The sequence below is a fragment of the Carassius carassius genome, chromosome 10 (assembly GCF_963082965.1).
Source record: "Carassius carassius chromosome 10, fCarCar2.1, whole genome shotgun sequence".
NCBI lineage: Eukaryota > Metazoa > Chordata > Actinopteri > Cypriniformes > Cyprinidae > Carassius > Carassius carassius.
In genome coordinates this window covers 16,986,896-17,013,373 of record NC_081764.1, presented here as the reverse complement: position 1 = coordinate 17,013,373, position 26,478 = coordinate 16,986,896, and the positions used below count along the sequence as shown (strand labels likewise).

The 26,478-nt window shown below is 35.0% G+C and overlaps 2 protein-coding genes across 3 annotated transcripts in view; both read left to right on the top strand.

The window, feature by feature from the left end:
* Positions 1-3,107, top strand: part of LOC132151903 (tyrosine-protein kinase RYK-like) — a 68,044-nt gene extending 64,937 nt beyond the window's left edge. For both annotated transcript variants that reach the window (XM_059560423.1, XM_059560422.1), the window contains 2 exons: positions 1,212-1,348; positions 2,069-3,107. In XM_059560423.1, the coding sequence (XP_059416406.1) occupies positions 1,212-1,348; positions 2,069-2,180 (249 nt within the window). In that variant the 3' untranslated portion in view covers positions 2,181-3,107. The remainder of the gene's footprint in view (positions 1-1,211; positions 1,349-2,068) is intronic.
* A 6,273-nt stretch (positions 3,108-9,380) lies between these two features.
* LOC132151901 (solute carrier organic anion transporter family member 2A1-like) lies at positions 9,381-26,439 on the top strand. The gene is made up of 14 exons (XM_059560421.1): positions 9,381-9,512; positions 15,719-15,856; positions 16,648-16,810; positions 17,865-18,080; positions 18,170-18,268; positions 18,380-18,516; positions 19,870-19,945; positions 21,280-21,444; positions 21,578-21,785; positions 23,075-23,222; positions 24,336-24,496; positions 24,626-24,690; positions 25,177-25,297; positions 25,505-26,439. The coding sequence occupies exons 1-14, from the start codon at positions 9,453-9,455 to the stop codon at positions 25,623-25,625; spliced, it is 1,878 nt and encodes a 625-aa protein (XP_059416404.1). The 5' UTR covers positions 9,381-9,452; the 3' UTR covers positions 25,626-26,439.
* The last annotated feature ends 39 nt before the right edge of the window (positions 26,440-26,478 follow it).

Genomic DNA, 26,478 nt, shown 5'->3' with positions numbered 1-26,478 from the left:
AAACATAAGACATAAGACAAAATACCAGATCAGCAGTGGATGTCCACCTCGATCTGTGACTAATTTCCCTCTCATAGCCTCTCAATGACCAATAAACAAAAAACACATTAAATACGGACAACAGCTTTTTTTATATATATATGTAAAGAAGCCTGTCTGATTTTACATGTCTAAAAAGAAAAGATGGGCATAATTGTCTTAGTGAATAGGGAGGATAAATTTAAAGTGTCTTCTGGAGTCGTTTGTTGCCCTCAAGCGCAAACATAATTTTTTATAGTTATTTTACGGTTTAACATTTTCTAGCACATCTCGCTGAAGAGCAGACACATATAGAACGGTTTATAAAGTCACCCTATTGTGCTGAAAGGAATGCTGCTTTTTATAGTCCTGTTGTTTTTTATATCCAAGGTTATTGACTGTCATCTAATCAACTTGATTGACTTGAACTTGATTTTTTATCAATAAAATTTAATTTGCACTTCAGTTTATTTCATAGCTAATAATTTAGAACAAACAGATTTATGCACATGAAATGGGCATGTCTGCTTTTTTTTTTTTTTTTTTTTTTGGTTTGAAGCGTCTTAAATGTCTCTGTGAACAAGCCGTGATTGTGTCCAAAATCAATGGAATAATTCCAGATTTCCTTCTTTTGTGTTACTGGAATGCTTTGTTTTCAGAACACTTCCAATGGCCCTAAAATGGCTTAAAGGAGACCTCAAGGGTCTTTATATTCATAAATATAATTTTCTCTTAAAATACTTGTATAAATGAATAACAATATAACAACTTAAAATCAATTACTTTAATTTATACAAGCAATTTTTATTAACTAAGGATTTTTTGTTTTTGTTTATTAATGTTATGATTTTGTTTTGATCACATCAAGTATTAAAAAATTGAACTAATAAATTGTGTTATAATAATAGTGTTTCAAAAAAAACTGCATTTTTAAAATCTTATTATTCTTATTTATACCCCCCCCCCTTCTCCCATCATCTGTGAAACTCTCCAAAAAAATTCACAAATGTCCTATATGAAGCTTTTTATAGGAATATCTTTCTGCGTTGAGATACTGATCTGAAAACACTATCTATTTGTTTGCTAAATGAATGTCCGGCACAAGTGATCTCATCAATTGTTAAAGGGAGGGATCATCTTTCTGTTTCAGTCGTTCAGTCAAGTCTGAGCTCTTGTGTGTTGTGTCCCTACAGTGGGCTTTCGGGGTTTCTCTGTGGGAGCTGATGACTTTGGGACAGACTCCTTATGTTGACATTGACCCCTTCGAGATGGCTGCCTATCTGAAAGACGGCTACAGAATAGCACAACCCATCAACTGCCCCGATGAACTGTGAGTTTGGTTCAAACATTTTACTTCTGTATTTTAATCACATTCAAATAATTCTCTATTCAAAACAACTTCCTTTTCGTGTACAGAGTTAATATTGCAAAATAAATGAACTCTGGTGAACTTGTGTTACTGAGTGACTGGCAAAGCTCCTGGAGTATCAGTAGCAACGATTTTCTTAAATCTTGATTATTTTGTGAGGGAACCGACTGAAACTTTAGAAACTGAAATGGCACAGTTTGATCGGAATATAACAGATGCTGGCTGTCTGCACAATCTGAAGCTTATCGGCATCCTGCAATAGTTAGGGAACAGGGGCCGTGGTGACCAGACCAGCAGGATTACAAAGCCACGAGGGATGTTGATCGTGTCGGTGACCCAAACACAGCAAGATTATTGTCTTCCACGCACTCGCCGGAACACAGTTTAGAGAATGCAGGAAAAGCTAATCAGCATTGGATCATAACTTAGCACTTTTCCCTCCAGAGTATAAGTGATGAATACATGTTCTGTGGTTTGCCTTGTGTGTTGGAAAGCCTGAATAAAAATAAGGTGATCTCAACTTACACTCAAGCCCTTTTCGAACGTTGCTGTCAGATGTAATCAAGACCAATAAGTCTGGAGAGATCAGGCTTTTTCTGTGATAAATCTCCTTTGGCTTCATCAGTCACTGATGTAATAAAAGTAAATATTTTGTTTAAGTGAAGATGTTCTCTGTTTCAGATTTGCAGTGATGGCGTGTTGCTGGGCCTTGGATCTGGAGGAGAGACCAAAATTCCAACAGCTCGTCCAGTGCCTCACTGAGTTCCACGCAGCTTTAGGGGCCTACGTCTAAAGTCGCTCAAACCGGCCGAGTTGCTGAACAGCACTATTCCAGAGAGTGAAAGTTAATGCAGTGCCTTACTTTATAAAAAAAAAATTTTAAATACCCATTTTGTAAAATGCTTTTATTTCATGTAATATGAAATGTGGCTTTGTTTGGAAGACGTAGATGTTGGAGGTCAGTATCTTTTGTATATCACAGCTGCGTGAATATCAAGGACTACTTCTGATTCTCAAGAATATCATCCACACTTGTTTAATGCTGGTATTAAAGTGTCCACAGGAAGCTGCTGATCACTTTTTCACAAAGAAGCTTTTTTTTCATAATAGAAATGACAAGAAACTGACCTAAAAGTCCGGAAATTTCCTTTTGGACATTTTAAATAGTGCGCAGAGTAATGTGTACATATATTTTCAGTGAGAAGAGCTTCATCTCATTAGGTCTCACTGGATTAGGTCTTGCATTTATTTGATTTAAAAATACAGTTTGGTGAGAAAACAGGTCTTCACTGTTCACAGCAATTTTAGAAGATGGCGGAACCCTACAGCTGACCATAAGCTTTACCTCCTTCATTTTTGAGGTGGTCATGGAGGTCTGAAGCAGCATGTTGGGATCCTGCAAGTCAATCTGGACTTTTGTACAGGGTTTTTTCAGAGTCCTAAAGTTTTTGATGTTTGACTGTTCTGTGTCAGAACAATGCCTTCCTTGTATATATAAATCTGTATGAATACATGGACAACAAAAGAAACGTGAGTCACTGTGAATATTTGAAGTGTACGGCCTAGACACCATTTTCAAATCCTTTGTTCTCAATCTACAGGCTCTTCTTTCTATCCTTGTGATCACTGCATGTTGACTTTTTTTTAATGGTTTTGTGTAAACTGAATTCATACCTATCAATTAAATGAGGCCTCTAAATAAAATGGATTCTCAGTTTTAGTGTTGGTGTTTGTTGCTTTTAATGCATGGATTGGTCTGGAGGATGGTTTTATCTTATATACAAACCTTTACACCCCCTCTACATTCTTGATACAATCGAAGCATCTATTTTTAGTGATCAAAGCCGTTGTGAACTCTTCTGAATGGAACTATTTTGTAATAGTTCCCCCCCCCCCCCCACACTCTGGTGTCATAAGTGTTGTGCTCTTAATATTTAATAACATTGAGAGTGCAGCCAAAAGATTATCAGTAACTTGTGGGCTGGCCAACTATGTCTTTTTTATTCACTGATTCTATCAGTGGACTATATTTGAGTTATCAATTTCAAATGTTATTATTGAATGCATTTCTGATGCCATTTTGACATAAAGGAGTACACGTCTGTTTTATGTAATGCTGTAATGGAAAGCCGAGTATGCTTAGTGTTCAACTGGAGTAGTGGCTTAAGAAGATTATCACGCTATTCAAAGATATGTTCTCCTTTCCCTGGTTCTGATTCTGTATTATAACCAGTTTAATCTTTGCTAATGGCAGAAATCTATTCAACAAACGTGTCTTAAACTTATATGAAGGCATGCACACCTAAGTGCATAACATGCTGAGACAAAAGTCGCTGACACCATCTGTGACCTGCTCTCTGTGTCCTCAGGATATAAAATGTAGAAATATAAAAGATGAGATCATTTTTCTTGTATAACTGGCCCGTATTCTCGTAACCCTTCTTTCTTTTTCCATGATAATTTTTCGAATGAAGACACATTGGGGAGCATTAACCTTTTGTGCAGGTACTAGCTTACAACAAGCTAGTTTTTAAGTAGATAATCACTTGAATACTTATACAAAAATTCTGTATTCTCTATTCTGTGCTGTTAATGTCACTGTACTATTTTTGTAGCATTTAATTTTTTATATTGGAGCTCTTAATGCACTTTTTGGGTAAATGAAAAACCAGTCATCAATTACACTCCTTCACGTCATTCCAAGTTTCTATGACTTTTGTTCATCTTTGAAATCCAAATGAATGTGTTTTTGTTCCGTTTTTAATGAAAACTGAGAGTTCTGCCTCCATTGAAATTCCATTTCCCAAAACTTCCACTCTTCTAAATGTTCATAAAGAGAGCATTCAAAAAATCTATACTGATAAAAATTATTAAATAGTTAAGTAAATACTACATAAATACACATGTAATTTACATTAATCTACATTAATTTAGTAAAGGCAAGACTTAAAAAATTAAGGTAAATTCTGTTAGTACTCAATTTAAGCTTGTAGAAATTAAAGTTGGAACATATAATTATCAAAGTTATGATCCCATATTTCCCATCATGCACTGGAGCACGAATAATTAAAAATGTTAAATTTTTAAGTTCTTGAGTTGTATTTACACTGTTTTATGGTTGCTTTTGATGTTAGGTTTAGTAACTTACTGTTTTGTGACATCTGGAGTTCATTTTCTACTCAGAATGACCCATTCATACTCAAACACTGTTCACTGATTATTACCGTCATTGTGTATGGTGTACCAAGTATTGAGGTCTCTGTGTTTATTTGGGTATTAATTATATTGAGTGGCCATATTATCTTTAAAAAATAAAAATCTGTCTATTTGCTTATAGATTTTAATACAATATTTAAGTTTTATTTAAAATATATGTGTGCAATCCTTGCAAAAGAAAGAAAAATGAAGTGAATCTTGTTTTTTTTTCAGTGCATTAAACTACTGTTTACTGTACTCCACATTTTTTTTCAGTTTAAGATAAACAAACAAACAGAACTTATAATTGGATTGGTTCTTGCCCATCAAGCAAGTACAATTGAGCTATTTTTCATATTGTTTGTGCTCTCTTTATGTGTGTTGATCAATTATGGGTCAAAGAAGAAAAGGGGTTAAAAAAAAGACTGGTTTATTAATTTATTTTTCAAGGAGAAAAATTTACTATAGTATTTTTTAGCATGATTTACAGATCACACATACAAACATTTAATTTAGTGTAACCTTATATTAAAATATTATTAAAAGAATATTTAAGATTCACAACATGGCCCTGAAATATTAATTTAAGTTATAATTAATAGGGCTGGTAGATATGGCCCAAAAAAATAAAAAATCACGATACAATTTTTCATATCGGTCGATAGCGATCACCTAATTATCACAATAAATTTAAAATCTTTAAAGTTTAAAGGCGGATTTTTGTCCCATGTGAAAATTGTAAAACCAGACCATTAATTGTGGGTTTAAACTGCTCAGAACTTGACAAACGCTTTACGTTTTTGAATTCTTTACACTTAGGATATAGATGTAAACTATGTTCATTGTCAGAAACTGTGACAACCTCATTTTTATATGCTTTATTTGCACACATTGTTCCTCATGTTTGTCCGCGTTGTTTCATCGGGCGTTGAACTACTTTTAATCACCGAGGCATTTGTGTTCTTAGCTGAATTCAATTGTTTCACACTGGATCTCATAACACTGTTTAGTGCTCTCATGACAGACTAAATGCGCAGGTGCATCAGTCTAGTGATCTCTCGCTGCGCTCCGTTTGAATGTTGAGTCGAGCGGATAAGTGACGAGTAGCGCTGTTTCGTTCTGCTTTTGGCGTATAAACATTATTTTGAACACTTATCTTGTTATCATTTTATCGTGGATTTCATATCACGATAATTATCGTTTTATCGCCCAGCCTACTTAATAATTTCAAATCTTTAATCTTTGTCATTATATTTAAAACCACTAGGTTTTAACCATTTGTCAGCAAGAAGTTTTTGTAAGAAAGTGAAAATCATTTAAAATATAATACAATTTAGTATAATCACATCGCCTATTCTTTTATTTTGTAAGCACAGGTCAGAAAAATGTTTGCTTCATTTCTTACATAGGCTAAATATGTCTGTTAAGCTGAATGACCATTGTTTGTTAGGCTACTTGGTATTGCAATGTTTTTAGTATTATTCTATATAATTAAATCTTTATAATCTTAATAATATTCCTGAATCCTGGGTAAATGACAGCAGAAGGAGATATTGAAAAATAACAAACATTTCATTCTACTGTTCTGGGCCATGAAAAATCTCAGTGCTAAGTGTTGCTCCTAACAAAATTCTAAGAACATTATTAGAAATAAAGGGTGTTTCCTCGTAAAATTAAATAAAAGATCCTAGTAAAGAAAAAAAAGTAATTCAGAAAGCATCTTAACCCTTAAGCTCTAAAGGTCCAAAATTGTTAGGAGTAAGCTACTGACGAGGACTTTTACGAGGCTTAAGAGTTTCTTTAGCAGTGGAGAAAATCAACGAAACATTTAAGAATGCAATATCGCAAGAGATGAAAGTAATCACTACATTAACTACGACCGCGTTCACATTGTCAGTTTTAGGGATTGACAACCGCATTTCCTTAGTCTCGAAATGTCCCGTTCAAATAGCAACTTGCCGTAGCTACAGTAGTCTCGAATAATGTCTGTATGAACGTACAATGAATTTGCGTCACGCACAGATCACAAAACTGACGGAAACTGCTCCAGTGCAAAGTGACTGGAACTAAAACCTTCAGATGATACACATCTTATTTCTCCATCGCAGTAACTTACACAGAGTGAAACCAGACATGTACTACAAGTTGTCCACTTCATACAGCGCGTGTTTTCTGAGAATGCGGTTGTGAGTTCTGAAAATAGACATAAACATGTTTGGAAACTGCAACTTTGCAGCAGTGATGATTTTGGTCTGTCATAACTTTCTACAAGCAAAGTTATCACACAAACAATTAAAGCACTTTCAGAACCTTGTGTCACTGTTCGATCCTATCAAAATACCTTAAGTGTAACAAGTGGATTGTTAGTTTTTCCTGTCATGTTTCCAAGGGGACAGATTTGAGTGACGTACAGACAGAGAGCTAGGCTTAAGACACTTGTAATGCTGTTATGCACATGAGTTAAATAAAGTAAGCAATGATACTGCTTTAATCGTCCATTCTGTATAGTTTGATAAAACAGAACAGTATGAAACATTAAGTACAAATAATAACATGGTAAATAAAAAAGTAGGCCTATGTATATATAAATGTACATATAGATGTGTGTGTGTGTGTGTGTGTGTGTGTGTGTGTGTGTGTGTGTGCGTGTGCGTGTGCGTGTGTGTGTGTGTGGTTTTATTATTATTATTATTTTCCTGCAAACTCAAAATAAGTTATTTAGAAAAATGCTGAAGCCTAAACAACTTGAACCTCACTGACTTTTTGCTTTATTGTGTTCCACAGATGAGAGTGAGTCATACAGGTTTGGCACAGTGTTATTAATGACTAAATAAATGGCACTTTTTTTGCTTTTGAGTAAACTATCGCTTGAGAATAACTGACATAATGGAAAACTTGTCAGAAAAGAACAATGTTACCACAACTTATTTCAATGAGATAGATGTGATGTAATATTTCTGGCTTCCTCGGTGAGATCTTTTTTTCAAATGTTACTCATTTCCAAGATTTGTGTTTTACTTGAATACAGAAGGACATATGGAACAAGGAAGACTTGACCTAGGGAAGGCCAAATGACAATTTGTTACAAAAAAGTGACAAACCACTAAAGATTGATATAAAAAGGTTTTTTTTTTTTTTTCTCGATTTAACTTGCTATAGGCCTACAGAAAATATCTTATCTTCCTGAGACCTTCTGTGCTTAGGAAATTGTATTTAAGTGAATTTCTCTGAGAACTTATGTCTTACACTTACATTAAGTCTGGATGTCCCAAAATGCATGCTATTATGCATTTTGGGAGACACAACACATGAATAGGGTAAGAAATTATATTTCATTATTCCTATGAAATATTAGATATTATGAAAATCTTGCCAATTAATATACTCCCATTATTATACTTTTTTTTTGCATTACATGTTGCCCCAAGAACACATAAATATGCAAATTAGACACATTGTATATAATCTGAAAACTCTCTTATGGACATTTTTACACACACAAAACAAAATGGTAGGCTATATCAAATATCTTTCATAACAGTTGAGAATTTTTTTTTTTTTTTTTTTTTTTTTTTTTTTTTGCCTATTCATGTTCATTCATGTATTTTATTTAATTTAATTTAATTTTATTTTGGGGATAAAAATAGCATAACATATGAATAAAATATCATTTTTCAAAATGTTTATTTTTATTTTATTTTTCTTATGCTCTAAACAATGTAATGACATGAAAAAACTAAATTCACAAAACTTTTTTTATTATTATTATTTATTTTTTTCTGGGTCTCAGGAGAATAAGTCTGTATCAGGTTGTAGGACTTTGACCGTGGAGTGCAGCAATGGACAGAGACTCATACATGGGCTTCAGTTATGATCATCAGCATGACACAGCAAGCATAACAGTAGGAGTACTGGACTTTGATTTGGTTGCTACACTAAAAGTTTCTGTTCATTTAGGTGAAGGGTACAGAAAACATCCAAGCCTTAAGTCTCACAAATGTTGCCTAATTATTAGTGCCAAGCCCGTAAGACAGACTTAATGATTATAGCATGCAAATAGCAACAATTTTGCCTTAATTCGCTTAATAAACAGTGATTTGGATTACAAATACAAATAATGCAGTAAAAGGTTTTTGCATTTACACTGCTAATTTAAGTGTTATTAATAGCATTATTTGAGTTGGTTTTCCAAAATGTGTGTTTTAGTTAAATTAAACAAAAATAAAATTGATTTAATCATCATAATTATAAAAGAAAAAAAACTTATTTAAAAATAGTTTTACAGTTTTACAATTTCTGCTCATTTTAAAGGCTAGCCTATATATGTCCACAGATCACTCATTATCAAAATTATTTTAAATAGGCTATTATTTTAAGACATGGAATTTGATAATAGAAAACTTTATTTTAAAGAAAAAGCTTGTAAAATGTAATTATTATAAATGCATGTTTAGTGTATAACGCAATGCGCACAAATATAAAAGCAAAATGACTTCTGTTCTTCTCTTGTGTCATTAGATTACGTCTAGTTGAATTATTTACAGTCTATGACGTGTGTTTGCACAGATTCCTTACCGAAAGTGCAGTAAGTCCGTGTACTATGATAATATGAAGAGTTACAAATCCGTTTCTGTCACATGGGGGAGTGAGAGAGAGCAGCGAGCGCGCGAGAGAGAAATAAATAAATAAAACTACCACCAAAACAATCGAGCGTGGAGTAGTGGGCGGAGTCGGTGAGCATTGGTTGGGGCTCATGACATCACTGATAATGGATATATAATCACGCACACAGGATAGACGAAGTGGAATCGTGTTTGTTAATCCTTCTTGAAACAAGCCTTACAACCAACTTCATCTTTTATAGGAAAACATGGACATATACGCCAAAGACCTAAAGAAACCCAAGCCAGCGTTGTTTTGTAACGTAAAGGTAAATTGTTACTGTTGTTTTATGGATATTGATGAATATTATTAGGTTATAATAACGATCCAAAATTCACGCAATAATAATATTACGTTTGATATATTAATTAAATTTGTTCATTTAATGTAAAATTACAGTATTGTTACTTTTGCTTTTGTTCTCTGTCATTTAGATGCATATTAAATAGTAATTTAAAGTGCACTTGCTGGGGTGATATGATGTGACAGTGGAGGTATATATTATTATTATTTATGCTGTCGTGATTTTTTTTGTCATTGGACTTGGAACCTGAACTTTTGTTTTTTTACTCTTGTGAATTTTTATACAAGGGCTTTGTGTTTTAATTAGTCCACTGTCCTTGATAAAAGAAAAATATATTTATATATATATATATATATATATATATATATATATATATATATATATATATATATATATATATGCATATATACATATATAAATCAAACCACCAAGACACTGTGAGCCCATCTTCAGGGTTATAAAGTTTTGCTGTTTTCAATCCCTTATCCTCTGCTCATCTGTATTGTGAATATAGTAAACAGTTCACTGGGTCTAATTCATTAATTCATGCTGGTTTATTTTCTGTCTTCATTTGTAAAGCCCAGATTGTTTGAAGCCTTAACTCAAGGTATTTGACAGCCGAAACAGGTTTTGCTGATTGTGACTGTCAGTGCAGATAGACTTCTGTCATCTTGAAGGAGCTGTAGCAGCTCAGGATGAGTACCTCAGCCTAGAGGGCAGTACTGTGTATCAGATGGCTCACCAGAAGCCATGCTTAGTTGAAGTGCAGCATTCATTAGCCTTTTACTCTCAAGCAAATGTCTGTGGAATGCAGGGATGTTAGACAAAAATATGGTTCTGCCATCTTGCACATTATGTGTTCAATGCATTCAGCATTTAATTATGATGTTTTTGTGTTTGGAAATTGTTTGGATAAAGATCTGCCTGACCACAGGCTGTTGTGTTGTCAAAACTATTTCATCTTGGCTTTGCCAGAGATTCATGGATTTGTATATGATTGATAATATCTGTTCATTTCTCCAAACAGCATTTTGTTTTTCTTTTACCGCGATACACAGATCTTGACCAACATTAACTATGTTTAAATGCTCCCGAATCATCCATTAGTAATTGGACTGATGCCTCAATAGGACTGAAAAGACTTCATGTAAACATTTAAATCACTCCGACTGAGCTGAATCCAAATTAAATTTGGATTAGATTGAAAGGGGTGGTGTAGACTTAAAACAATCCAATAAATAGGAAATAACTATATGTAAATGCTTGAAAACAACTAGGATATCTTCTCAGTCAGATTCAAAAATACCTTGCACACAATGTTTAAAAGAAACTGTTAATGACATAATATGTTTACATACATTTCACTTCTTAATGATGTGCATCTTTATTTTCATCTTATGAACTGATCAGTTAAGCAGACTGATTTATTCAATATTTGCTTAAAACAACTCTTGACAGACTTGTCAACGAGGGTATGCTTCACGGTAGCTCCAGTTGTAGCAGCTTTGCTCAGAATACACAAATGCACATGTAAACCAAAATTTGGTTTGAACCGGATTGCAGAATCTGAAAAAGGAAATTAGTGCGTGCAAACATAACTATTATTTGCTTGTTGTGCTATCTCAACTTCGCGGTGATCGGTTGACCCCTATAGCTTAACTTGGACTTAGGCATTATAGAAACTTCCATCTGAGTTTCTCTGGAGTTGCATAAATCCTTCATACCCATTCAGACTCATACCCGCTCATTCCTTCACCTAAACTAACTTCCAACGCATCACCTCTGACAAACCGGCCCAGAGGTTGTTGGTCATATTAGACGAGAAGAAAATTTGTTTCACACCTACTTCAGATCTGTTTTGTGTATTTGTGATATTTTGTTGGCATGTTACAAGAACCTTAAACAGAAACAATTCCAATGAAGATGGTTGTTTGGAATTACAGTAGACAGTTTGACATGACACAGATACAGGAATGTCTGCTTAGTTTTCCTTGCTCGGTTTTATAGAATGTTTGCCTTTCCCCTCTTACTAGGAACTGTCTGTTGTTGTGGTCATTTATATTGAACGAATCAGAGTACAAGTAGTGAGAGGCACTCTCCAAAATCAACAAAGCTACAGCTAAAGATCCAAAGTCACAGGGTTCTTTCGCTCAGAACTTTATATGTTTGTAAGGTTGTGAGAGTGTTACAAGTACGTCTAAATGGATTGAGTTCTAATAAGGCATAACTGCACATGTTGAATGGACAGGTTTTGGAGATATGTATTTTGTTTATTGGAGTGAGTCAGGCAGTGACGACGTATGCTGAAAGAAGGTGTAGAACATGCTGTTCAGTGTACTTGGCCTGTTTGCAATCCTTAACCCCCCCTTTTGAGACTGAAACTCATTTGAACTGACAGGTAATGCTATTATACAACATGATGTTTTTTTATTTTTTTTATTAATGTTTAGCTTTAAAATATTTTTTACTTTTTCCAGTGTTTTGCTTTTCTCTATTAGCATTTTACATAAACATTAACATATCCGCTGTCAATCCACCTTATTTAGTTTAAATGCAGGATGGGATTTCAAAATGAGCCTGTCATTAGACTGAAATTAGACTGTAACATTGATCTTGCATTTTTCCATTTATTCTACCATCAACTGATTTGCTCTTGGCAGTATGCACAATGTAATATTGTCATGCATAGATTTATTTACACTTTACTAGGAAAAAGATTTGTTGAATCTGTATTGCATTAGCGTGGAACAGCTCTCCAGATTTTTTCACTTGATTTCATTGAATCATTGCTGACAACCTCTAACAGTTTTAGTGTCCCATTTGCAAGATTTTCTTTGAAGCCATTTAATGTGAAAGTCTGTGAATTCAGACATAGCCAGCGACTTCATCATTTTCTCAGAGCTGGACTTGAGAGACATGATCATTTGTAGTCATTATTAAATTCTGCTTGTCATCACTAAATGTATTCTTCTAATATGAATAGAATATATAAATGGGTTCTGCTCATTTCAAGCCATAGTGAAAAACCTTCTGAATGTCCTGTTATTTTTGTAGCTGTGGTGCACAGGATGAACATCGGGGTTGTACTTTTTGACTGTTTAACCTTTATGTCCTGAGGAAATTCAAAAATGTCTGCTTAATGGCTGCTGTTACATGTGATAGCAGTACAGAGTTGCATGTAAAACATCAAACTTCAAAGTCAGTTTTTCCCCTGATTCTCTTTACTCAGCAGGAATCTTCATGCAGCACAATAGCTGCTGAGGAGGGGCAGAAATCCAGGTCTGTACAGACGACAGGAACTGCTTTTCAGCACTTTCATCGAATCTTTCACCGCTGGTTTTCTGTCTGTGGAGTTTGAATCACTCACTGTATCCTAAGAACATTAGGCCTGATCTACAATGTCAGTGCAATTCAAACATCATTATAATGCTCTGATGATTCAAAACTAATGACACTCTATTAAAGCCTCCTAAAGGCGCATAAGTTCACTCGGCGGTCATCTTGCTTTCTTGCCATTTCCCGTCTTCTTGAATAGGGAAATGAAAGTTTTAATTGACTGAACTCTTCAAATCTGTTTGACGTGATTACAGTTCAATACAGTTTTTTTTTTCAGATTTCCTAGAACACACAAGCCTGCCAAGGCCTAAATGCTTGAGGTAACTGTAGGACAAATGTCTGACAATAATTTTCTCATACATATGGCAGGCTTGTTTTATATTTGCATTATTCTTCCAAAATTCCAAAAACCATTCACACATTGCTTCAATACAAAGCAAATATTTCATTATGCTTTGTGCTTACCCGAGGCTACTTTCTAATTGTCATTCACGGCACAGCTCTGCAAAAGATTTACAACTGCTTGTGGAGATTTTTGCACTGATGAGCCTGCCAGCTGTAATTTGCATAGGAACCTGTGTCAAGTTTTTCTGAGCATGTGCTATTGCTTGAGCTTTTGTTAAAACCTAATATCTGGCAAAACAGTAACATGTCCTGATCATAGTACACTTACTCTACCTCAGGGACACTTATAGAGTAATGGCCTCTGGAGAGAGATTGCTCATAGTGTTGGTCTGTTAGAGAGCCTTGAGAAAACAATAAAAAAAGAACAATCTGCTCGAACGTCCTTGTAACATTATATGTGAAGGTTTACAGACGTGGCTGCAGTGTTTCGAATAATTTGAGCTGAGCCTAATGTGGAACTGGCACTGGGGTGGAAAGAGGTACAGAGCTGCCATTCAAACGTCTAACACAGGCATTTAGTTGGGCTGCTTGAGTAGACACAGCCTATCAAAAATATTTCCGTAATTAAAAGCCCATTTGCTGCAAAACAAGAAAGAAATCATATCAACTGTGTCAAAAGCAGCTATTATGTGTGCTAACAAACCATAAAGCTGAAGGTTTAATGGGAGCATTAGCTGTTCTAGAAGCCATCAGAAAGCATAGCGCTTTGGCCTGCAACGGTTGAGAGCTGGCGGCGAGTGGAGGAGAGGGATTCATGTCTTGTGTTTGTTTAGGAAATCCAGTCCAGATCTCTACATGCCCCATCAGATTGCTTCATGCCTCTGAGACCTCTGCAAACGTTCCTCTTTTTGTGTTAATGATGTCTTGGGCACGGAAAAAGCACTATACCATATGGGAGCAGCTGTCTCTCTCTCTCTCTCTCATACACAAACAGGGAAATGTTCAAATTTATGAGCTTTTATCTCCACTGAATTTCTGATTTATCGTCAAGAGCCTCTCTGTCTCTCTCTCTCTCTCTAGAGAGAAAGAGAGAGAGAGAAGTGAAAGAACGCAGCTAACTCTCTAGACAAACATTACTATCAGTGCGTTTGCCAGTACAAGAAACGTGTACTAGCAAACGTTTGCCAGTTTGCTAGTACAAGAAATAAATATGACTAGCTCTCAGCTTCAGCCTTTTTATGCTGTGTTATGCATAGTATGCATCTCATAAAACATGTTATTTCAGGTATTCTTGATTTTCTTTTTTTTCTCCTAAGTTTAAGAGTCACTGGATGTTCTAGGATTCTTAAAAGAGGGGGTCCCCAAAAGGGCTAACAGTTGCTGAGAGGATTTAATAATCAATATTACAAGTGTTTCAACAGAGAAGAAGAGCACCATATCTGTCCATCAGTCAACCCATTTTTGGAATATGTGGGGTGCTAATAAAATAATTGATATTGATGATGTCAGAATTACTTCATAAAGAAAATGGGCTAAACTGGGGCTATTAAAAATTCTGACGGGGCTATAGCCACCCCCACACCATCCAACCCCCCCAGCCCTGGTGTAGCACCATCACTGCTCCTAACCAAACCGAATTACGGTACATGAACCAATGTTAGAAAAGGTGCAATTCTATTTGGCACCACTGGTGGGACAGAAATTACAAAATTCAGTTAAGTTTAACTAATTTGGTAGCGCAGTTTGATTTTACTTTGGAGTATTTGGCTTCCCATAATCAATAATCTTTAGGCTTCCTTAAAGAGCCAATCAGATTTCAGATAAGGCTGATGCCCATGTGGCTCAACCCCTAGCCCCGCACCTGGCCACACCCTGGTAGTTACTTAAGTTACTTAAATTGTGATGAAACAGAAGTCTTCTGCCAGATTTTGATTCTCAAAAAAGATTGTTGGTTGGATTTTGAGATGTGAGTGGACTAAATACAGCAAAAATGATTCAAGGTTGCAGTCGATTTTGAAGGGGTGCGGTTTAAGTGGACTTAATCAGTGGTTGCCAATTATGTTCCCGGAGCCATCCCAACACTGCACATTTTACATGTCTCCTTAATCAAAAACATGTCAAATGTGCAGTGTTGTGGGGGCTGTGGTTGGGAACCACTGGACTAAATGACATTTTGATTGCATGACATTATCCGAAAAAAAAAAAAAGTACTTTTTTAAGATCTATAACATGTATTTACAAAATAGATAAGGTGAATTCTCAAAAGAAAGATAAAATAAGAAAAGTGTCACTTGGTTAAACAGAGACACTACTGCTCCCATTTTTCCATTTTATGAACCACCTTTGTTTTATCACTTATTAATATAGTTTATAAAACATCAAGTTCCTTTAATCATATGAAAATGTTTAGTACACTTGTGTACCATTTGGTAATCGTAAGCCTTATGTCTGATGGTTCTTGTAAGCTTTGTCGCTCTCTCTTCCTGTAGATCTTTGTGCTGTGTCATGGCCTGCTCCAGGTCACTCAGCTGTTATATAGCTCTTACTTCAAGAGCACCATCACCACAATCGAGAGACGCTACGGCCTGGACAGCCTCTCCTCAGGAACCATCTCTTCCCTCCATGAGGTACTGATCACCCCTCACAGTCACCCAGAGTCGTCTATGGCTTGCTTAAGGGAAACCATTAAAATCAGTGAGGTGCTAACTAATAAAAAATGAACTCTTTAGATATTAACATTTTGAAAACTATATTTTACAAGTTAAGCCAATTTTCAGTTATTCTGCTCTTCTCAATTACCTGGTTATTGAATATCAGTTATTGCTGTATTGTTCTAGGCAATATTACAATTATTTTCATGTTTATGATCTATAACTGATATTTAAATATTTATATGTTTTTTGTTTTGATAAAAAAAAAACACAAAAACTAAAATCAAATGAAATTAGGCATTACAGCTTTATTATGTACACTATCAAAAAAAGATGTTTATTTGGAAACTATACATTTTAGAGTAATAAATTATAATTGTTTAAATGACAGCAAAAGTAATCTAAACATAAAAATAAGGGAAATCAGCAGACACAGATCTCTAATATTGGCTAATAACCTGATACCATTATTATGTGCCATGATACCATTACAAGGTTTTTATATAATAATGAATCATGAAAATATTAACAGTAAAACGGTCAACCCAGACAAGCTTAGATCAAATTGTATGTTTATTTAGCCTGGTTTATGCTGATAAACAGAACAGGCATGCTTTTTTTAACAGCAAATCAAATGTTATTCATCCAACCAGTGTTATTTTAGTATCATTGATATGCTATTGCAAATTTTAAATTAGATCATATTTTTATATTTTATATTTTGAGGCATGACTTGTTTTCCTGTTTTTTGTTGTTGTTTATTTTAGGTAGGGAACACAGTGTTCATAGCATTTGTTAGTTACATGGGTAACCGGGTTCACCGACCTCGATTCATTGGACTGGGGGGTCTGCTAATGTCCATCAGTGCCATAATCTTAGCTCTACCTCACTTCCTGTCCCAGCCCTACACCTATGACTCTGTCCTTCATGGTAAGTTTCATTAAGGCCATTAGCATCTTACACATCTCTTGGAATCACATTTTCTCTCTTAGTTTTTTTTTTCTGCATGTTAATATTGTTTCATGCCCCCAGCGAGAAGGATCTTAGACTATATTCTCATCAGAATGATAATATCAATATATTAATTAAAAAATGCTCGGGACATATTGAAGAAAACCAGACACAGAGGGGATCTTAAATAACACAGCTGAATGATAAACATTACATAAACATTAGCTTAGGGTGGTAGGCAGGTCTACAGGAAGTTGCTGCAACAGACTCCATTTTGACCCTAGTCTCCCCTCTCAGACAGGGTTTAGCATTAGGTCGAGAAAAATCATGAAGAAATAAATCGATTGAAGCTGAAGAGGAAACAACAGACAGAGTGAAAAGGGGAAAGAGATTAGGACAAAGTACTGCAAGATACTGTTGAGATAAAGGCTCTCTCTGAAGAGAAAATCACTTGGAATTTACTCCAAAAGATTATCGCTATCTCCCTTCACTTTCTTTATGCTTCATTCTCTCACTTCCCCTGTCATTTGGCCATATACATAACAATGCTATGCAAACTTTAAAAGAGATATGCAGCCGCCTACATAAGACCTTCAGTGCATATCTCACTCAGTTATTTTCTTTTACTCATTTTCATGTTGCTTCAAACCTGTATAATTTTCTTTCTTTTGTAAAAAAATAAATATGTAGTAGAGGGTCCAAGCTTCTCTTTAGCATACAATTAAAGTGAATGGTGTCTTGTCTGTTTATGGCCTAATCCACTTTATTGTATGGACAAGAGCTTTTTGGACAGTCTACTAAATTACTCCATCTGTGTAAATAAAAGTTTGAAACATTACTAGGTGAGTAAATGATGAACAAATAACCATCAGGAGCACCTCCACCCTTCATGTTCGCAAATAAATTGCAGGATATTTTGTCTTAATTATTCCAGTAAACTTTTATGAAAGCTACTAAACAGTAATATTTGGATGGCTGGTGTGAAGTGATGATTGGGATGAATGTGGTCTTTTTTTGTGTCTCAATCCAACAGCGAGCAAAAATGACATGTGTTATTTGCATGCGAATGCAACGGGTGCTGAGGCTTGTGGTCAGGAGGATTCACGGAAGCTTGTGGACACCAGTAAATTCTGGGTGTTAATGGCTACGGCCCAGCTGCTGTTCGGAATCGGTTCTGTCCCCATCCAACCCTTTGGAATATCTTATATAGATGACTTCGCAGGAGCTGGGAATTCTGCTCTCTATATTGGTACTTTGTTTTCATGGTTTTCATAATGTCCATTGAAAGAACTTTAAAGAGTAAAAGATTAATGAGGTTTGTGTTGTTGCATGTTGCAGCTATTCTCTTTGCTGTGTCAGTCTTTGGGCCGTCCTTTGGATATCTTCTGGGCTCTGTAGTTTTGCAGATTTATGTGGATGTGGACAGAGCCAGCGCAGGTTTGTTTACCTTTTATATCCCAGCAACAAATGATTCCTTTTCTTTATGTTATTTGTACCAGTGTATTGTTCAGTGTTAGTGTTACATAAAACACAGTTTCTTTCGTCTAGGGGAGGCATTGGAGTTGACCCCTGCTGACCCTCGATGGGTCGGAGCATGGTGGATGGGTCTGCTCATCACTTCTGGAGGTCTTGCTCTAACCTCAGTCCCTTACTTCTTCTTTCCCAGAGCACTTCATGTAGAGAAGGTTAATCACAGCTTTTTATTCATAACAGCTGAGCATCAAATGAGCATTTGATCACAGATATAGTAAAATATTGCATAAAATCATTACATTGTAAAATAACAGATTCTATTTTAAAATGTATTTTTTAAATAACTGTTGTTGTTGTTTTAATATACTTTAAAATGTAATTTATTCCTGGTATGGCAATTTACAGCAGCCATTACTCCAGTCTTTAGTGTCACATGATCCTTCAGAAATCATTCTAAAATGCTGATGTGGTGCTAAATATACATTTCTTATTTTTATCAGTGTTGTTTATTTTATTTTATTATTTTATATTATATTTTTTATTATTTTAGTTTATATTCTTTTGGAAACGGACACATTTTTTCCGATTATTCTTTGATGAATTGAAAGGTCAAAAGAACAACCTTTATTTTATTTATTTATTTATTATTTTTATTATCGGCATTACTGTCACTTTTGATCATCCTTACAGAAAGTATAAATTTCTTGAAAAAAATAAAATAAAATAATAATAAATCCCCTAAACTACTGAATGGTAGTACAGTACCTGTAATATACCTCTGTTATAAGGTTTCACTGCTGTGTTTCCTACTATTTGTAAAAGAAGATAAAATGAGCCCTGATCTTGTAGGTTGCTTATATTTTCTGTCACAATCATTATATGCCATCTCCATAACCCAAACTTTAAAAAAAAAAATGTGTGGCAACTTTAGATAACTTTACTCATATAAATCATGTCTGAGCTAACCACAGCAGAAAAAAAAGACTTCTGCTTTTATCATATGCATGATGAGCAAATTATGTCAACACCATCAGTGTGACAGATCTTCTGCCTGACAATGGTGGTAGTTCATTAGATGCAACAGAGTTTGCAACCATCCTCTATTATCCATTTGTTAATCTAATCTGGTCCAATTCATTCCAAAATATTGGTACATAAATTTGATTTTTGCTCTTTTTTTCAATGTGTGTGTCGCTGTGCTTAAGAATCACTGTATTCTGACAGTTTTTATGGAGAAATTCCAATAATGCAACTAGCTGCCATCCTGTCACGATAAATTTTGATAACCTGTGTGTTTGACAGTGTGAAACTAGTACACTGTGTTTTTGAATCTGAAATGCAGTAGGCAATAGGTTTACATGTACAGTGAGAAACTGAGGCTGTTACCGTATTCCTGAAATCTCTTCACTGCACGGCATCATCTTTTAAAAAAATGTAAAAATAGTGATAGTTTGAGTGACAAAAGCTTTTTTTGGTCCAAAAATGTAAGCAGATGATTAATGCATCACTGTAAAAGACATACAAAGATATATATTAAAGACCAATTTAAAAATCATCTTTTGCAGTCTTTTGAATTGGAAGGTGACATCATCAAAGAAGACCCCAAGAAGACAGAGGGCTCCATGCTGGATTTCTTTAAAAGTGAGTCCACTCTATCTGATTCACTCGCAGACTTACCCATTAGTATAAGTATAGTTATTTGTATAGTTATAGCCATTTAAATAGTTTACTTGCAGTTAGAAATGAAGTTAACTTTGGTAATCAAAATTTCTGCTGTCCTGTGCTTGTTGTTGAGGTCTACGTGCGCTGTTTGTCAATGTCTTGTCTGTTGAGTCATACATCATACTGAGGTTGTTAGTGTAACAGGATCTGACTCGTTCTTATGAATATACTGGCCTCCAGGGCACGATTTGTAAGCAGCTGTTTTATGCATGATCATGCTTTTATTCATGTGTATTCAAGGCTAATTGATTTCCTGTTTCAAAATGGTTACCAGGTACACACACGCATTTATGAACATTTGTGACCCTGGACCACAGAACCAGTCTTAAGTCGCTGGGCTATATTTTTAGCAATAGCCCCCCCAAAAAACATTGTATGGGTCAAAATTATCGATTTTTCTTTTATGCCAAAAATCATTCGGCTATTAAGTAAAGATCATGTTCCATGAAGATATTTTGTAAATTTCCTACCTTAAATAAATAAAACTTAATTTTTGATTAGTAATATGGATTGCTAAGAATTCATTTGGACAACTTTAAAGGTGATTTTCTTAGTATTTTGATTTTTTTGCACCTTCGGATTCCAGATTTTCAAATAGTTGTATCTCTGCCAAATATTGTCAGATCGTAATAAACCATACATCAATGGAAAGCATGTTTATTCATATTCAGTGAAAAATTGGTTTTGTGGTCCAGGGTCACATTTGCAGGAAAAAAATAAAAAAGTGTTGTTCATGAGAGCTCAGTAATACCAGATGGAGTGGTGTAAAGATCCATAAAGAAATGATTGTATGAGTTTGGTGTGGAAGAACTTGACTGGTCCACACAGAACTCTGACCTTAACCTCATCGAAGACGTTTGAATGAACTGAAATGGAGATTGCGATCCAGGTCTTCATGTCCAACATCAGTACCTGACCTCCGAAATGCTCTACTTTATGAATGGGCAAAAAATCCCAGACAAACACTTCAAAATCAAATGGAAAGCCTTCCCCGAAGAGTGGAAGCTGTTATAGTTGCAAAGGAGGGATCGACTCGATATTAATGTCTGTCTATTTAGAATGAGTCTCTGTTTGTGTAATGGTCAGGAGTCCCAATACTTTTGTCCATAGTATATATGGTGTATATAGGACATGTGCTCATTTTGGTCACAAATTATGTTTATTTTTGCAATTATTAAAGGTTAAATTTGAACTCACTTTTAAATATGTCAACATCTGTTTCTGTCTTCTGTGGTCTGTCTGTATTTTTGCAGTGTTCCCTAAGATGTTTGCTAGGCTGCTGTTGAGTCCTGTGTTCATGCTGCTGGTTCTAAGCCAGTGCTGTTTCTCCTCTGTAATCGCTGGACTCGCCACCTTCCTCAACAAGTTCCTGGAGCGGCAGTACAGTGCCTCTGCGGCCTACAGCAGCCTTCTTATTGGTAAGCCAACATAATAAAAAAATACATATGATTACAGTTTTCATGGCTAACTAGTCTCAGACATTCCTTTGTACGGTTTCGCATTTGGCATTTTATTTTACTGAGCAAAATCTCTTATGTGTGAATAAATCAGGTGCTTTAAACCTGCCATCCATTGCTGTGGGGATGGTGCTCGGGGGTCTGATCATGAAACGCTGGGGGTTGTCGTTCAGAGCCATTCCACGCTTCTCTGTTGTAATGCTCAGCATCTCCGTCTTCTGCTGTGTACCCCTCTTCTTCATGGGCTGCCCCACACAAGATGTTGCTGGTGTTTATACCAGAAGATCTAATGTCATTAATGGGTGAGTTTAACATCATGTTCATCTGATTTAGCTGTCTCTTGGTATTGAGGATTTTATTTTTATATATTCCTAGAAATAAATAAATGATTTTTTTTTTTTTTTTTTTTTTGTCAGATCTGGCTTGGGTAGGTGAGAAACCACAAAACAGAGTGTTCTCATTTGTTTGATTGCCTCCATGTTTTTGGAATATTCTCTTAAAATAAATATATAAATAAATAAAAACTCTCAGGAGACACACAGGACGTCTGGAGAAACTTGAGCTTAACTTACTTACTCAAAAGCACAATTGTGATAAGGATTTTTTTTGGCAATTTTGGTAATTTCCATCATAAAGTTATGCATTTGGGTGACACTTTTATCCAAGGTTATTGTCTTCAAAGTTTACTATTATTGGTTCATGTATCCCCTTAGAATCAAACCCATGAACCTTTGAGTGTTGCTAGCTGCATGCTCTACTGTTTGACTTATAGAAACACTTCCCATCACTAAAGATTTAAGAATTTACCAAAAATATATCACTAATATAGATTTTAAAATTATTTACATACATATATATATATATATATACAAATTACAATACAGTACATTTTTGGCCATACATTTTTTCCCCTATTTATATTGTCCAGAAATATATTTTGTAACCTATTTTGGATTAAGAAAGCATAGGCTAAATATGTTTTTCTTTGTCTGTGCTGTTTACAATATATAGGGGCCAAACGTTTATAACAGTATCTATAAATAGGGTATGTTAAAAAGAGCCGGTCCTCACAGACCATTAAAAACATTGTTAAGATAAGCCTGTTCTTTGTCTTCTTTGTGATTCAGACCATTGTGCTCTAGTGAAAGTTTGTATCTTTGGGTCCAGAACAACTTCCAGTGACATGCTGTATAATCAGTTGAGGGAGCACACAGGGGAGAAACAGCAAGGGGCTCAAGTCACTGAGAATAGCTTGAGATCAGATCAACATACAAAATGCTGTGTGTCCTACATATCTGAATACTGAAAGGAAATGCCATGAACTTTATGAACATACAATTACAATCAAAGAAAACAGGAGATTTTAAGCTTCAAAAAGTTACTTAAAAGTAACATAAAAAATATAATAACAGCAGTCCATAGCACCTGTGTGCTACTGTATATTCTTCTGAAGCTATACAAAAACATTATGTGATATGAAATTTTCAGTATTACCCACTGATCTATATATATACTACTTTAAGATTACCAATGTATTAAATGTTTCTGTGTTCTGCTAGTAGAGGCTAAACTGTGTCATTCTGCCCGGCAGGCCTCATCTGTCCTGTAGTGCCAATTGCTCATGTCCCAGCAGCGCCTTTAACCCAGTGTGTGGAGAAAACAACATTGAATACATCTCACCCTGTCATGCTGGGTGCACAAACTTTACCATGGATCCCAAGAACCCTTATAGAGTCCAGGTAAATAAGTCTAACAACCAAAACAGAATTTGGTAAAAAAAAATTCCATACCATTATCTCAAGCCAGAGTTCTAGCAAGGCCACTGCATACAGTAGATCTATTCATCTAGACCTTTATTAGCTCATTGCTGAAGCCGGATAGCAGTTCAGTGTGAGTCTCTACTGTACTAGCGACACTGAGTAAATTACCATTCACGGTCTGTTAGCGATCAATGTGTTGAGTCAAATCAATCCCTAATTAGTAATACTTCCTGGAGGAAGTGCCTAGGGGACACAGAACAAGAAGTGGGTGTTAAAGCTTCTGTATAACTGCCCAGCAAGAGACTTTCAGGAGCAGCTGATAATGAATTATTATGTATGAGACAGCACATATCATACAACAAGGTAATTATAGTGAGAAATAGAGTTGGGACTGGACTCCCTTGCTTGAATATAACAAAACGGGCGATGGAAATTGTGTCAGTAGAAGTCAATAGAGCACAAGGAAAGCGTTAGTGTTAGTATTTGCAGCATCAAAGAAACACTGTTGGTTTTTGTTCTCTTTAGAATTATAGTATTCTTCTAGACATCACCTGTAATGATGTTTGTTATGAAGGTAAGCACTAATGCAGGGTTTCTCAACTGGTTTTGCTAGCCCACAATTAACCATGCAAAAGTGAAGAACATTTTTTTTTAAAGTGAAATTTATTGATTAATGTATTATTGGTTTCTTATTCTTAAACCATGTTTGTCCTTGTTACATGTGAACCTTTATTTATTGAAGCTTGGATCAGATTGACTTTTACCTTGTGTAGCTTTTCAAGGATTTGACGAGTCATGTTATAATTTGTTTAATACCGTATAGTTTAATAAAATGCCTTTTACATAAAAACTAATTGGATTTTAAATAAGTTCATTCATTTTATTTTATTTTATTATATTTTATTTTATTTTATTTTATTTTTCCTGATCCCTGTTACTAAATGGATATTTTTTTGTCTTTTAAATCAAACCAATTGTGGTCACCAATATTTTTCATTCAATCAGTTTTTGGTCCTAAATTGATATTCTAAATGCCAAAATCTTGTTCGAAATGTCATAGCATAATAACATCCATTCTCTCTCCACACACAGATTTATAATAACTGCCTGTGTATTCCTGGTCTGGCCACAGCCAAGCCTGGCTCTTGTGCCAACACCTGCCCTCACTATCTCCTGCCTGTAATGCTCCTTATATCTCTGGCCGGATTTATTGCCAGCCTATCACACAACCCCATCTATATGATGGTGCTCCGGTGAGAAACACACATGCATGCAAACATACAAACACCAAAACACTGCATTTAGTGTGAGAACTTCAAGTGTAAGAAATCTTGAGATAGAGTTTTTGTATTTTATTTCACTCATTATGTCTTTACTTACAGGTCAGTTCCACCAGAAGAGAAATCCTTTGCCATAGGGGTTCAGTTTCTGCTTCTGCGGGTTCTGAGTAAGTAAAATACCAAAACACCTTTTATTCATTTTATTCTTTAATTCATTCTTTTAAAGTGTGAAATGTAATTACAAATAATGCAAATAAATTACAAGTATGTGTACAGAGAAACATAAGATTTTTCCTGAAAGATCCTCAAAACAAGATAAGTTGATAATACACAGAAACAAATAGAGAACACTGGTCAATGTAAACCACAGTGTAAATGATTCTCATATGAGAACACTTTCCTGGAAGAAAAAAAAAGAAAAAAAAAAAGAAAAGAAAAAAACACTTTGTAAATTGTGCAAATGTAATTGCAATACTTTAAGTACTGTAGCGCCCCCTTCTGGTCATTAAACAACAATCAATTTATCTATCTCTGATACAGTTCCGAAATCTAAGAATAGTATTATGAACTATCTATGCTTTTTTTGTGTGTATTTTAGTGAATAGTTATATATATTTTTACATTTGTAGTAAAATTATTATTTTTTTGCTTAGCCTGGCTGCCAGCTCCAGCTCTTTTCGGGATGACCATAGACTCCACATGTATCTGGTGGAAAATTGCTTGTGGAAAAAAGCAAGGATGTGGTTACTATGACAACAACCTCCTTAGAAACAGGTAAGAATATGTTCTCTTTTGACCTAAATGCATTACGAAGGTAAATCTGTGTCAGAAAATGGTAGATTTTGAATTAAGTGAGTTTAAATATACATGCACACTGAATATATTCGGTCAAACAAGGCTAAAAACAGAAAGCAAACTATGTTAGTTAATTTTAATTGACTATATGGTGGCACTGATGATGATCATGATGACTTGTTTCAGGTATCTAGGACTTCAGTTGGGCTATAAGACATTAGGCATTGCACTCCTGGCATTCATTGGCTGGAAAATGCACCGGACCAGAGAGTACAGCTTAGAGAAAAAGCCAGAGGGACCCCTGTGATGCCTCAACCCTGCTTAGTTTCTTGGCTAGAAACCCCATCCTTCCAATACCTGGCTGGAAATGGGATTAATTCAGTTTAGGATATATCTCAAGTTGTATGCTACATTCTTGAGTATTTATTTCTGCCTGCATTCAAGTGGGGCCATAACTGGACAGATTCAAGGACTTTCCACCTTCACTGTTATTTTTGGTATTAAATATATAATATATATATAAATATATAGTGCTCAAAACAACTGATCATACTCATAGTCACAGTTTTCATTAGCAGATTATTTCGCATTTAGGATTGTGGCACCTTTGGGGAGGACACAAACATAAGATACATTTCTATATACTGTATTGTCTGTAACTTTGATTAATATATAATTGGATCATGTTTCAAAATGGTTTAAAGGGTTTTTTTTTTAATCTTCTCTTTTATTTGAAGACTATGTGAAGGATGTGAGATGCTCTTTGTTCCCAAATGCACACAGATACACGAGTGTGTGAAATATCAAACTGAGTTGAGGTGTGTAGCTTCATATATCTATAGTAGCCTGAGCAGATTTAAAATGTTACTTCCAAATGTGAAGACATTTTGAAATAGGCATCAGATGTTTGTAAAATATATTTTTATACCTGATATTGCCGTTGTATTGTATCTTTTGTGCATACTTTGTTGTTGTTGTTGTTCTTAATACAAATGACAAATTGCTTTTCTAATTGCTGCTTGGAGTACTGAATCATGACTTTCTGATAAGTCTTTATTATGCAATATGTAACATTTATTTACCAATGTATAAGTTATTTCAAATATAAAATTTGTTCACAATTTGTAGCTTTTTTGTCATTTGGTTGATCTTTAATGGAG

Bases quoted from the DNA above. Each gene is read 5' to 3' on its own strand.
- LOC132151901 (XM_059560421.1), top strand. From the start codon at position 9,453: ATGGACATATACGCCAAAGACCTAAAGAAACCCAAGCCAGCGTTGTTT. The intron at 16,811-17,864 runs GTAAGTTTCATT...TCAATCCAACAG, and splicing joins CTATGACTCTGTCCTTCATG to CGAGCAAAAATGACATGTGT. The intron at 19,946-21,279 runs GTGAGTCCACTC...GTATTTTTGCAG, and splicing joins CATGCTGGATTTCTTTAAAA to TGTTCCCTAAGATGTTTGCT.